The 14,163-nt window shown below is 42.0% G+C and overlaps 1 protein-coding gene across 3 annotated transcripts in view; it reads left to right on the top strand.

The window, feature by feature from the left end:
- The window catches only part of CACNA1C (calcium voltage-gated channel subunit alpha1 C), a 651,860-nt gene that overhangs the window by 371,686 nt on the left and 266,011 nt on the right, over positions 1 to 14,163 (top strand). For all 3 annotated transcript variants that reach the window (XM_019544553.1, XM_019544552.1, XM_019544551.1), the window contains exon 4: positions 11,924 to 12,063. In XM_019544553.1, coding sequence (XP_019400098.1) covers positions 11,924 to 12,063 — 140 coding nt within the window. The remainder of the gene's footprint in view (positions 1 to 11,923; positions 12,064 to 14,163) is intronic.

Below are 14,163 nucleotides of genomic sequence, written 5' to 3'. Positions count from 1 at the left end.
CGTGCCAGGTAAGTAGGGGTTGGGAGGTGCTGCAGGAGCGGGGAGGGGACCATGGGGGAGGCCCTGTCCAGCCCCTGTTCGTTTCCTCAACTCCCTGTTCATTCCCCCAGCTCCCCGCTCACGCTCCCAGGCCGCCCACACTCACTGGCAGTAGCAGCAGCCTCCGAAGCTGGAGATGATCAGGGGAGCAAGCAGGAGGTTGGAGACAGCAGGGAAATGTCTCCAGCTCATCTCCAGGGGCTCATCTCCAGCCTCCTGCTTGTTCTCCTGCTCATATCCAGCTTGCCAAGTTGTTCTCTTTTTGCATTTTTCAATGCTCAGAAGCCCCTCATATATTCTGTTTAACATGTCTTTCTTTAGCACTGCTGGAACAATGAGTTGTGAGCCCTTGAACAAAATGCCCTCCCGTACTGACAGCTCTTCCCTGGACTGAGAGTAGAGGCTAGGTATATGTTTTCCAGGCCAACCAGCACAACTAGCTCTTTTCACTTTTCGCAATGTGGTGTCCTGAGCAGTAGCTTCTGCAACTGTGCCCACATGTTATCTGTGACAGGAATCACTCTTTTAATGACATTAACATGTACTGTGTCTGAGTCTCGAATTCTGTCATTTTCTGTTGTGTCATATGCTCTGGACAACGTATCTGCAATAAGTAAATGTTTTCCTGGTGGGTACTATATGTCTAGATCATACATTTGCAATTGAAAGAAAAGCCTCTGTAATATGGGTGGCATGTCTGATAACCCTTTCTTTGCTATAGTTACCAAAGGTTTATGATCAGTTTCAGCTACCCCAGGCTTTCCACAGAGGACTATATAATATTTCTTACAGACATATACCAGAGCTAAACTTTCTTTCTCAATTTCTGCATATAGACACTCTAACTTAGAGAGTGCCCTAGATGCATATGCTACTGCTGTGTTTTTGAAGCAAAGTTGCTCCAATGCCTTCTTTTGAAGAATCTGTTGACAATTTAATGGGTCTTTTAGGGTCATCATATTTTAGTACCGGAGCTTTGATTATTTTTTCCTTCAAGTTTTAAAATTCAGCTGTATGTTTATGTTCCCATATCCACTGAGCATTCTTTTGAAAGTGTTTGGTCTGCTCTGCTAAGTTAGGTAGATATTTCCCAGCAAAATTAATCATTTCCAGTAATCTTTGCACTCCCTTATCTGTTGGGGGTGGCATGTTTGTAATGGCTTTAACACTTGCAGGATCAATTTGCACCCTTTTCTTAGAGAGCTTTTCTCCCAGATATGTTATTTCTTTGACCTTGAATTTGCATTTTTGTTTGTTCAGTTTCAAACCTGCTCTGCCAGCTTTTTCTTAGCTTCAAGTCATGTTCTTCCACAGTATTTCCCCAAACTAATACATCATCAATATAAACCATAGTTCCATCAAGACCTTTAAAAATTTGTTGCACTTTTATGTGAAATACTTCAGATGCAGAATGCAGCCCAAAAGAAAGCCTACGAAAGCAATACCTTCCAAAGGGTGTATTAAAGGTATTAAAATCTAGTGCTATTCTTTTCTAGGAGAACTTGCTAAAACCCAAAAGAGGCATCCGAAGTGAAGAAATATTTAGCTTCTGCCATGTTGCCAAAAACCTCTTCCCTGGTAGGAATTGGAAAATGCTCCCTTTTGATGTACCTGTTCATTTGCTTAGAATCCAGACACCATCTCAAGGATCCATCTTTTTTTCTATTGTGATCCACAAATGAACCCAAGCAGTTGGTTGCCCTACTTTTTCTACTATGTCTCTGTTAACCAATCTATCTAATTCTTTTTTCAGTTTCTCCCTTAGTACAAGGGGAATATTTCTTGGAGCACATATGGAGGGAGTATTTGGTTCTGTTAATTCTATCTGGTACTCAGTTGACAGTTTCCCTATGCCTTGAAACACATCACAAAACTCTTCTATGTTCTTGCTTTCTAGCCCCTTAATGGCATCCATTCTCCTAATCAGACCTACAGTTTTACATGTTCGCAACCCAGTAATTGGCACTAGCTTTCCTGGGACTGTTACAAACTGAATTTTTACTATATTACCTTTGTGTCTAACATGCAATGCACAAACACCCTTGGTTGCAGTCCTGTTCTCTTTATACACTCTAAGTCTCACTTTTGTATCGTGGACAGGGTTAGTTTTCATTTTTTGACTAATGTATTCTTGTATTACATTGACCTGTGCCCTTGTATCTATTTTAAAAATTACCATTAGTCCATTGGTGTCCAGGATGATTGTCCAATCCTCAGAAGAATTAACTTCTTGCATTATGCCAATAATGAATTCTTCCTTTTCCTCATTGCATAGAGCATGCACCTGCTGTTTTTTGTGGGGTGCATCCTTCTCCTTTCTGCAAACTCTTCCAAAGTGTTTGAATCTTTTGCATTTGTTGTAGCACTTACCAAAGGCAGAGCACTGCATGGGTTTGTAGCAACCCCCACAGCATCTGCAGCTGACCACTGTTCAAGCAATTTTCTTTGGCTTTCTCTTGCTTGCTTTATAGTAAGGTCTTCCTTTCTGTATAGTCTGTGTGTCACCATCGGTTTTTGCAGTCTTGTAATCCTGTCTAGTTCAGCTTGTTCTGGTTTTTTTCTTTTTCTCCAGCTTCTGCAGCCTGGCATTTGTTATCTCAGCCACTTGGCACATTCTAACTGCCTTTTCCAAATTAAGCTCAGGATCCTCGAGCAGTCTTTTCCTGAGACTTTTATCCCTTATACCCAATACTATTTGGTCTCTGATCATGAACTCTTTTAGGTCTTCAAAGTTGCATGTCTGGCTTACCAGTCTGAGGTCTCTGACAGACTCCTCTATTGTCTCACATTCTTTCTGCTGTCTCATGTAGAAATTATACTGTTCAAGGGTTTCATTTTGATTGACTGTACAATATTCCTCAACCTTTTTTATTACTGTGCCATGGTTTTTCTGTTCTGCTTCTGCTTATAGGCTATTATAAAGAGATGGAGCTTCTGGGCCTGCTATATTTAAAAAAAATAGGTACCTTGAATGAGTCTTCCTTCTTTGTAGCTCCACTGGCCATCACATATATAGTGAAGCTCTGCTTAAATTTCTTCCAGTTTTCTGCTGCATTGCTAGACAGCTCTAACTCTCCTGGAATTCTGAGATGCTCCATTTTTGTCTTTATTTGCATCCCACTTGGTACCATCTGTTGTTCTCACAAGATAAAGGAGTTAAGCTTACAGAATGATAAACCTTATTTAGCCAGAGAGCAGTACCTGCCTACTGTTCTGCTGCTCTCTCCTGCAATCCGTGGGCAAATGTAACAAGTTATACATAACACTCTTAAATGTATATCCACCCAAGATTCCAGTCAGCGGCTATTGCTAATGCAGAGGAAGCCCAAGATCATGGCAAGTAGCAAACTGGGGGGATTGGTGCTCCCATAGCTTGGAGCACTGGTCAGAGCCATAGGAACATTGGGAGATCCCAGCCATAAGGGCACATCAGGGCATTTGTCTCCCATGTGCTCTCACAGCTGGGAGCACCAATCAACTGACTGGTACTCCCAGCCTCCAGAGTGGGCCAGAGTCTTGAAAGGCTCCAGTGCACTCCCAAGACTGGAAGCAACCACAAATTTTGTTTAAGGCACAGCGCAAACAGGCCACGAAGGTATATAACATATTACATTTTGTGGATTTTATTCCTTGTTTTAGCTTGCCATTAATTGTTTGAACATGTGTCTAGGTTACTACTTAATATGCAATTAACTAGTTAATCATGTCTGAAGTGTACTGTCTGCCAGGAAGGGCCATTAGAGTCTGTGGATGGTCATTTAGATTTATAAAATCTGAACAAAATTGACACGGGTTCCCCTTCCAGATTTAAAACCCCCTTGATAAATGTCACACCAAATGGCTTGGGCCTGTCTCTCTGTGGCCCTGCACCACATAGCATCATTTATCCCAGTGCAAACTGGAGGTAAAATGACACCAGCTTGGCTTTCGTTTATGAGTTTAATTTTCAAGAGTTCCATAGGGAATTAGGAACTCAAGTCCCTCTGAAAACCAAAAGAAATGATTAAACATAATCATGCTTACCATTTGGAAACACTAGCTAGGGCAGTCTCCATATGGAACACACCTGCCTGTCTTACCCTTCTACTCTGATTTGTTTAACCTCTGTTTCTAAACACTTTGAATGATCTGCTACACATATCATCTCTTTGGAATGGGGAACTGTAGGATCAGGCACTTATTACTTAGGAAGGGATTTTCAGAAGTGCTCCATGTTACTCCAGCTGTGCACTTACTGATGCCAACAGTTAGGCTAACGCTGAGCACCTTTGAAAAGCCAGCCTTTACCAATTCATTTTGATCTCTCCTGTTTCAACAACATTGTTAGCCATGGTTTGTTGCGAGCTGCTCATCGTCCTCCTTATCTGTGCATATTTCACCTTTATAGGGAAAATAAAATTAGCTAATGTTCTTGTGCTTGATTTTTTTTCTTGTTCAAAGAACTGGGAGAAGTAGAAGGTACATTGTGTCCTGTTTTAGGATGAGACAACTATGAATGGCATGGAGTAGTATTCAACAACTTACCATTTTATGAATTTTCTCTGTACCGAATAAAGAGAAAGGGTCACTGTTTCTATAGTTAAAATGTTACATGAGAAGGAAAAAAAACAGTTCTTTGTAGGGTTTTATTCTCTCAGGTGCCTGTCAGCTGTATGCATGTATACTTAATGGAAAATGTCTCCTTAGCAACATAGTACAGTTTGGAAGTAACCCAATGTCAACAATTCTGTCTTTAACATCTGCTTTATTGAATTGATCCTTTAAGTGCACACATGTGGTTCTGCAGCATCAAAGGTCAAAGTTATTAATGCTAACTGCAGCTTCAGATAAGCACATTCACACAGCAAGGATATCCAGGCTTCAGATCTGACGATAATTTATAATCCAAAAACAGTTACTTTCACCCACAGTTTCCTAGTCCTCCTTTTCCAACACTGCATTTTAGCCTCTTCATTTCCAGCCAGAAAAAGGCTTTTTTTTTTCTTACTAGATGGAGCACATGCTCTCAGCCTTGTAACTTTCTGAATCTGTGTATAAATGAGTGCCTCAACATTCTGCCCAGCATTGACCCTTACAAGGCTGCTGTTTGCTTTAAGATAACTAAGTGAATATTTTCATTGGTCAAAACACATCCCTTTGTATATTTAGGGAAGGACAAGGGAATAGTAATGTGGATATAACTGAAACCTCCTCTAAGGTTAAAATGGCAGGTTTTGAAAGTTCTTTACTATATAGGACCTACTCTATAACGTGTTACCCTTGTACAAGGAATATTTTTTTGCAAAGCTATAGCAGAGGTCTAAACTGATGTCCAGGGGAAAAATATAAAAAGTTGGGCAATCTTTGTAATGTTTATATTTGTGATGGTAAACTATTGACATGAAAACTGTATGGTAGCACTACAGTAGAACCTGATCCTGATTGGAGCTGCTAGTAACTACCACAATCAATATAGTAAAATCTAGTAATGCTGCAAGACAGGAGGGAGAACATAGGGAGGACATTGTTGGAAAAGGAAGAGGGAAAAATAGCAGTGAATCCTCTAGAACAGTTCTGATCAGACCTCACTAGTAAGTGCTGCATCAATAACTTGGCTCCCAGCAACATAGAGTTTTTTCCCCAGTTCACAGAATTGCTTGTACATACCTGCTCTTTTAAAATTGCCTCCATTACCCTATAACCTCAGTAGGAATTGGAGAAAATGTACTTCAACAATGAAAAATGGGATTAGTGTCTTGTGTTAATAATACCATCATTGCAAAATTCTTTGGTTAGATATGTTAGTGTGTCAATAACAGGTGACTGTTTCTTTGTTAAGAATAAAATATACACTCTATTTCTCAGTAATGTTAGCTCTGGCTAAACTATCAGCTACTGTGGCTGATGCTTGTGTGCAGTAACTGCAATAAATGGCACTAAAGACAGCCATAGAAAACTTGTATACACTCCAACGACTTGTTCCAGCCAACGTAAGGTTTCATCCTTCCCTGCTCCATAAACTTATTTGTACTAGCCTTTGGTTTCTCTGTACATAATCTTGCTGCTATTGCTATTCAAGCAAGAGCCTTCTGTTGTGTAGTTCCTGCCATCTGCAACATCCTTCCTTCATCTCAGCCTTGTAGCTACAGAATCAATTTCCAAATGGCAGCTGAAAGTATGCAGACTCTTTTCTCCTTTGCCTTTACTATTTCTCAACTTAACTCTCAGTCTGTCATCATGTTTTGTCCTAACTCTTTGGACTGGATTCACCTCTAAGATGACGGGGGTTGCATCTACGTGAGATTTTTACTGTGGATCTGCCTAATTATCTCTGTAATAAATGTCTACACGTGCATCCTTATTAGGGTGCATGAAACTAATAAATTCTGGAGCAGGGCAGTACTTGTAGATAGAAATACTAGTCTGCTCCAGAGTTTTTTCATGCACAGCAATGCACATGTAGACACTGCCCATCTAGTTGGGGCACAAAGGTGCTTCAGTGCAGGGGCTGCCTGCCGGCTAGCTCCACACTAAAGCACCCTGGTGCCCCAGCCAGCCCCTCCATAGCATGTTGAGTCTGGTCAGAGCAGCCCTGGGCTGCTGCCAGCTGGGGCTTCTCTGACCAGGCTCAATCTGGTGAGCATGAAAAGCTCCAGAGCAATATCCTCCAGAGTTTTTTGCTCCCAGGCACACATTCAAACTGCATGCCTGGGAGCAAAAAATTCCAGAGCAATAAGCTCTGGAGTTTGTTCATGCTCATTAATTGCACATGTAGACATGCTCAGGAGGAGGTGGTTTACTCCCCCTTCTAACCAAGAGGGCACCTGAGCTGAAAAAGGCATTCACTCCTATGGGATGGCAGTTGCAGCACTCCTGTGAGCAGAGACCTTCCAGGAGCAGCATTTTTTCTCTGACTCTCTAATTTCCAACAGAATGGAAATGGAGATTTGTGTCTTACCAAGCTACATGGAGAGCCTGGAGCACCAGGGGTTAATTTGGCCTTAAACAGCTCCAATTGTTAGACCAAAGTTAAGAGTCAAATGAGCACCTAAAATGTGGAAACTTGTCTAGTAAAAGCAATTAAACCTGCAAACCAAGTTAATTCATCCTTAAATAGTCATTCACTTTTTCAGCAATAATTAAGCTCCACAATGACCCTATGACTGTCAAATGCACTAAGTACTCTCCCCATTTAACAATTTGGAAAAACCTAATTATTAAGTGTCCTCCATACACCTGCGCAGCAAGACATCATTGGAGTTGGGATTGAGGTCCGGGTATCCCAATTTCCAGTCATGTCTCCTGATCCCTAAATATTGTCACCTATTTAGTGGAAAGCTGCTGAGTTTTATGGCTTAGGGAGAAGGGAACACAAATCAATGTTGTTTTTCTAAAAAAAAATCCTGCTTAGTTCCAAGCAGACATTATAAACAAAGAACAGCTTCCTGAAATAGTCTCAAAGTAGCTGCAGTGTTGAAACCGGGCAATATTTTTCTTTGGTTTTAGTTCCTAAAATCATCAGTTTAAATGGAGAGGGTCATAAAATCTCTCTCTCTCCTGCTCAACAATGTTCAGTATCTTATGTTCATTGCAGAGGCTTTTACAGTGTTTTGTTTTTTATGACTCTTTCAGCCTTAACTAGAACACTGTAAAGACTTTACTGAAGCAGCTTGCAGTATATATGAGAAATATTTTGGCAGATTTTTACCTCAGTAACAGGGTTCAACAAACAGCAGTATTACAATAACAAAACAGGAGTCTGTAAGTCCATAGGCATCTTTAGGAGACAAAAATGTGAGGCTCCTTAACTCAACCAAATGGAAGTTTTTAGCTACTTAAATTTTGGCTGTGGAGCTGACTATAAAAACAAAAAAGTGATTTGTTCCAGAATTTCCCACAGTACTTTGTTGCAGTTTTGTTTTGCTTTGTTTTTGTTGGGGGAGGAGGGGAGAGAATCTATAAGGTATGGATTTAAATTTTTTTTTTCCGGCAGAAATTTTTGGCCCAGCAGTTTTAGTGAAGGTGTTCAGTCACAGTCAGACCAGAAACAGTGTTGGCAACAGTGGCTCAGAGGTTTGATCCAGAGCTCATTGAAGAGTGTTTACAATGAACGTTTAAGGGTCAGCCTCAAAGTTTACAGATGCATATTACTTTTTGTCACTCTGCTTTAACTTTGTCCTGGAGGAAAAAAAACTAGTTTCATTTCTCCTCTAAGGGTGTGTGTAGACAAAATGGGGGCCCTAAATTGAAGCGGTGGGTTTTTAAAAACATTGCTACAATTTAGGGCCCTTTTAACCCCCATGTTGTGCACGTGCCTGAGCTTACTTGCCTCTCCAGTGGTAGGGAGGGAAGAGTGAGCTGCTGGCGGGTGGAGCGGTCCCTGGGCTGCAGGGGAGGGGGCTGGTGCTTCCCTCCGTGGCAGTGGCGCCTGCCCACAGGGCTTCAGCTTGTGTGGTCCCTGGGTCACCACAGCCATGGAGGGAAGCCCCAGGCCCCTGTGCAGCTCCGGCAGGCAAGCAGGCTGTAGGGGGAAGAAAAAAAAAGATTTTGGGTGGAGACTGCCTTCCCAGGCTGCTGCCAGGCTGCCTTCATGGGCTACCTGCAGAGCCCCTGCACTGCTCGTCGGAGGAAGAGGACTTTTAGTTTGCTGTGCCCCAAGTCATTTAAGGCACATTATGCTGCTGAATTTGCTACAGCGGCTGGTACACCACCAATGCATGCAAACACCAACCTCATTAAAGTGGTGCAAAAGCATTTAACCCACTTTTAAAGTGTTGTGCACACATGCCCCTCGTTTCATCTACACACAGCCAAAGACTGTCAACAAAGTGTTCACATATATTAAATACAGACAGTCAAAAAGCCCAAGGATGAATCAGTTCAGTCTTTGCAGGTTAGTCTAAGGTACATAGATTGAACTGATAAGCAAGTGAACAGATATTCATTTTTTATTCTGAAAATGCAGCCCCATGCCTGCAGTGGCCCAGGGCAGAAGCTGGTGGGGGGGATGGGGGTGGTACTAGAGCATACCTCCCTACTCAGCTGAAGCAGGCAGCTTGGGCCAAGGCTAGCCTGCCCACCCAGGAAGGGAGGGGTGGGGGCTTGAATTACAGGGGAGGGGCAAAGCTTCATGGGATTCTGGGGGACTGAGTGTTTGCTTGAATCTGGAAGGGATCTGAGACAGAAGGCCAATACACTAATTAAACCTAAATCATTTAAGTCTCATACTACATCCATTCAAGTTTATCTTAAACCGGTTTTGGCCATTTTGAAAGCGGTTTATGTGCACTGAACTTCTGTTGTGCTACAGATTTGAACCAGCTTCTGATCACTTATACTGGTTTATATGTAATTTCTGTCCCTAGCCTTAGTGTGAGATGAGGAGATGATTGTCTGTCACACAATGTCAGTTGCTAAATAATCATCGGAGGCCCAAGTTTAAGGAGTAGGGCAGAAATAATTGGGCTCTGTTTGCATGTATCGTGAGAGAACTCAAGAGGAGTATGGTTTCAAGTATGGTCTCAATAACAAAAGGGGGGAAAACCAGGAGTAATAGCCACAAACTCCTGGAAGACCGTTTCAGGCTCAACATTATGAAAAACTTCTTCACAGCCAGGGTGTCCAGACTGCGGAAGAAGCTCCCTCCAGAGGTGGTGCAATTGCCTACTCTGGAAATCTTCAAGAGGAGACTAGACGGACACTCAGCTGTCTTTCCTGCCTGGTGCAGGGGGCTGGACCCGATGATCTTCTGAGGTCTCTTCCAGCCTTACAATCTATGAATCTACTCAGGGTCTGCTCATGACAATGGAAACCCTTTTAGTGAGATAAAGATGGGCCCTTCCATTAGTGGGTTGTTGTTTTAAAGATGTTCATTCATCCCTGGTAGGGCCATTTCAGTCTCAACTGCAGCATAACCATCATCCCCAATTCTCAGCACGTTCTTCCCCCACAGAGCTTATTTCTGTCTTCCTCTTGCACTCACACAGGCTTTACCTTGTCCTTTCAAAGCTAGTGCATTGTCTCCTCGCTGCAGAGTTAACACAGGCTATCTGCCTGCTGAGCAGGTTGTAGCCTGACCTTGTGCCATGCTGATAAAGGCATGTGGCAGCACAAAGGTGTATGGCAATCAAAAAGGGTGCTTCACAAATACTTCCCGTCCCACATTGATTTTTTTTTTTAAAGAGGTCCCCTGGCAGCTTCACTTACTTTACAGATGTGTGATTAGAGCTTAATTGTCAGTATTTGTTTTACTGTTATTTGTGCATCAAGTACCCATTCAGCTTTAGGGAGTTGTGGGAAAAGAAGGGGCATTAAATGAGCCCATTTCAGGAATCAGCAAGCCATTTACCATTTTAGAACCCTTTTTGTGTAGCCAGGCTGTTGGCTGTGTAACTCTACTAATTCTTTCAAGTAATGCAGTAATCTGAAACTGGCAGTAGAAATGGCTAGACCATTCAAAAATAAATGATTACCAACACCTGTAACTATTATTTCCTATTCTAGGCCCTGAGAAAGGGAAGTCTTTAGTATTTTGGATATCTCTATGTGGGAAAGGTAGTGATGACCTTTTTAATGCGGTCATGTTCTGAAGTTTTACAACTGGATCAGATAACAGAGGCTGTGGATAGATGTAATGATATATATAACATTTTAAAATGAAGGGGGAACTTACTGCTTCACAGCATGAGATAACTAAACCAATGTAATTGTTTCATCTGTTCACATCTCTAGTAATATAACCTGAGCTAAACCACTGTGACTTTAAACCTGAATGAAACAGCAGGTTACCTCCCCTTACAGGAGATAGGGACAGGCAATTCAGTTACATTTGTTCAGTGTGAGTCATGCTAAGCTGAAACTAAACACAGTGAATATTGCTAATACTGAGATAGCATTATCTCATGGAAAACTAGTGTTTTTTAAAAAATGAATGCTTGTCTGCTACTATAAGACATGGTTTCTCAGGCATGCCTAATAGGTTAAAAGAAATGTGCAGATGAACTGGATAACATATTTCTTGAATATCTGCTAGAGCATTGAGGACTTTGTTAACCAGTGTGTTACTAGGAGCAAAGTAGAGCTGAATGCTAATCTCAGAAGTTCAGGAATATGTCCGGGTCAGATGATGGAATGGCTTTTTGTAATCCTCGTGTCCTCACATTGTTTTTCCACAGAGAAGCTGTAGTGCATGCATTCAGTGAAGCATTCAGAGAGAGTTATGCTAGAACTGGCATATAAAACAGAGCAGTGACTAGCAATTGTTTTACTGGATCAATTTGGATCTAACTGAGCCAAATGTTTATTAGTGTATTTCTCGTGAGAGTCTGAATTTTTAAATGTGAATTTCTTAAGCAAAATTTGTACATTATCTTGCCAAGGGTCTGCTCTTATTCTACCATCCACTTTTCACAGGAGCATAACAGTATTACTAAATATTATTCACAAAGGGTTTTGCAGCTCCAGGAGAGGATTTGTGTGTGTGCATATGATCATTCAGTATCATTCCCCCTCCAGAGACGGGAGAGAGTTAGACATCACTCACTTGGGAACCTGTAAATATCTCTGAATGTATCCCATGGAGTGAAATAGCAGCTGATACGTTCCACCTTTCACTCACTTGAGTTGGGCATTCTGTCTCTGTAATTTATAGTTTCAGACAATTCAAGGACCCCAAACTCAGATACCTACCACTATAAACTGTTACTATCCTGTCGAGGTGGCCACAGAACCATGCAATTTTGAGCAGAGAAACATGGTGGCAAATAACAAGATTCCAGGATAAGATGCTTCCAAATGAGTGACCAGGAGAATCCTTGGAAGAAATGGCCAAAAAGGTAATATTCTTATCAAATATTTTTCAGTCAAACTAACCATTGTCTTTCTTGTTTTCTTTTCTTCTTCCCAGGAACGAGTGGAATATCTCTTTCTCATAATTTTTACAGTGGAAGCATTTTTAAAAGTAATAGCATATGGACTTCTCTTTCACCCCAACGCTTACCTCCGCAATGGCTGGAATTTACTAGATTTTATAATTGTGGTAGTAGGGTAAGTATCACTGTCTTATCAAAGAATACACTGTATATGCATGAGAACATAGGTCTCCTATACATGTGCAGGGAGGCTGCTACAATGCGCTGTAATTACAGCACATTGGGGCAGACTAGATTAATTGAGTCTGCTGAAGCGTGGTAATTATCATGCTCCAGCAGACTCCAGTATCATGCATATCAGCATCTGCATGCTGAAAATGGCAGTGGGGGCACCATAACTAAAGCTTGCTCAAGAAAGTTAAACACCCTCGCCACCAATTTTCAGTGCAGGGATGCTGATACACATGACACTCTGGGCACTTTAATTAGCACGGGTCTCGAAGCCGCACTAACTGTATGAATTCTGGGGCTTTAGGAACTCTGACTGACTGTGTACATACAGAGAAGAGAGCACATTGGCTTCTTTTATATCAGCAGTTCCCACATGAGGTTGCAACATCCATGGATGGGTTTACAAGGGTGGGGGGCTGTGAGATGGGAGTGAGGGGCCATGCTGAGGGAATGGGGTCATGCTGAGGAAAACTGTGGGAAACATAGTTCTACGTGCTTGTTTGACTCTACTGTGTCTCCCTCAGCACCTCCACCCATCTTCCAGTTCACCTCACTTGCAGACTCCCTCCATTTACCATATGTTGATGGCAATCTGAGAATGTGCTGAACTCATAGAGTTAGATGCTTTGCTGGTATAAATTGATGTTTCTCTGTGAACTTCAGTGAAGTGACAATGATATACACCACCTCAGGGTCTGGCCAGCTGTTAAGACCTTTTTCAAAAGTTTCTAAAGCATAGAAATTAATCACCATTTGGTTTGGTGGGAGGTGTGGCCAGGGGGCAGGGGAGGCATCTGGGAAGAAGAAAGCGAAGTAAAGATATTGGTAAATGTAAAAAAAGAGCTTAGGTTCCTTCATCTGATCCTGCTAAACTGAGCTAAATTAACCTTTTACAGCTGGATGGATGTAGGTGGAATAGTTACTATGCTATAGTATTTCCTCTAAAATGTTGACAAGCTGACAAAGTGAAAGTAAAAGCTTGTTCAACTCAATCAAAACATTTCATTTTGATAATTTTAAAAAGAAGCATCCCAGTATCACCCTGTATAGCTGTTGTTAGTCTGTATTTAATGCATTTTGAATCAAAATGTTATTTCAAAAACCGTATCACCTTATTTAAAAAATATTGGAAAAGGTTCTTTTGGTAGTTTGAAAACTCAAGTCAACAGATTCATTGATACTAACAGGGTTTTGGCCTCCATTTTAGTTTTGACAAATACATGTCATTTGGTGAAAAAAGCATTTTGTTTAAAATTTCAAAAATGACTGTAGTTAAGAGTGAGAAACATGGAAGAGCTTCTGGAGGGGCTGGACATGTTCAAATCAGCGGATCCAGATGCTCTCCACCCCAGGGTGTTGAGGGAGCTAGCAGGGGTTATTGCAAGGCCTTTGGAAAGGCTTTACGAGCGCTCATGGTGCTCAGGCCAGGTGCCAGATGATTGGAAGATAGCCAACGTGGTCCCCATCTTTAAAAAAGAGAGGAGGGAGGACCTGGGCAACTATAGGCCTGTCAGTCTTACCTCAATCTAGGGAAACTCTTTGAGAAGATCATCAAGAAGCACATCTGCGATGGGCTGGCTTCAGGGATGATGCTCAAGAGCAACCAGCACGGTTTCATTAGGGGCAGGTCATGTCAGATTAACCTGATTGCCTTTTATGATCAGATCACAAAAGCATTAGATGCAGGTATCGCCACAGACGTAGTCTTTCTGGACTTCAGCAAGGCCTTTGACACCATCTCCCACCCCATCCTCATTAAAAAACTAGGTGACTGTAGCATTGATGCCTACACAATCAGATGGATTGCAGATTGGCTGAAGGGTCATACTCAGAGGGTGGTGGTGGACAGGTCATATTTGACCTGGGGAGAAGTGGGCAGCAGAGTCTCCCAGGGCTCGGTCCTTGGGCCCGTGCTGTTCAATCTCTTTATCAGCAATTTGGACAATGGGGTGAAAAGCAACCTGTTCAAATTCGCTGATGATACCAAAATTTGGGGTGAGGTGAGCATGCTAGTAGGGAGGGAAAGACTGCAGCAAGACCTGGA

This window comes from Crocodylus porosus, unplaced genomic scaffold (assembly GCF_001723895.1).
Source record: "Crocodylus porosus isolate Cpor-Errol unplaced genomic scaffold, CroPor_comp1, whole genome shotgun sequence".
NCBI lineage: Eukaryota > Metazoa > Chordata > Crocodylia > Crocodylidae > Crocodylus > Crocodylus porosus.
Note: the sequence above shows the minus strand (reverse complement) of the source record. Positions and strands in the feature narration are given on the sequence as shown.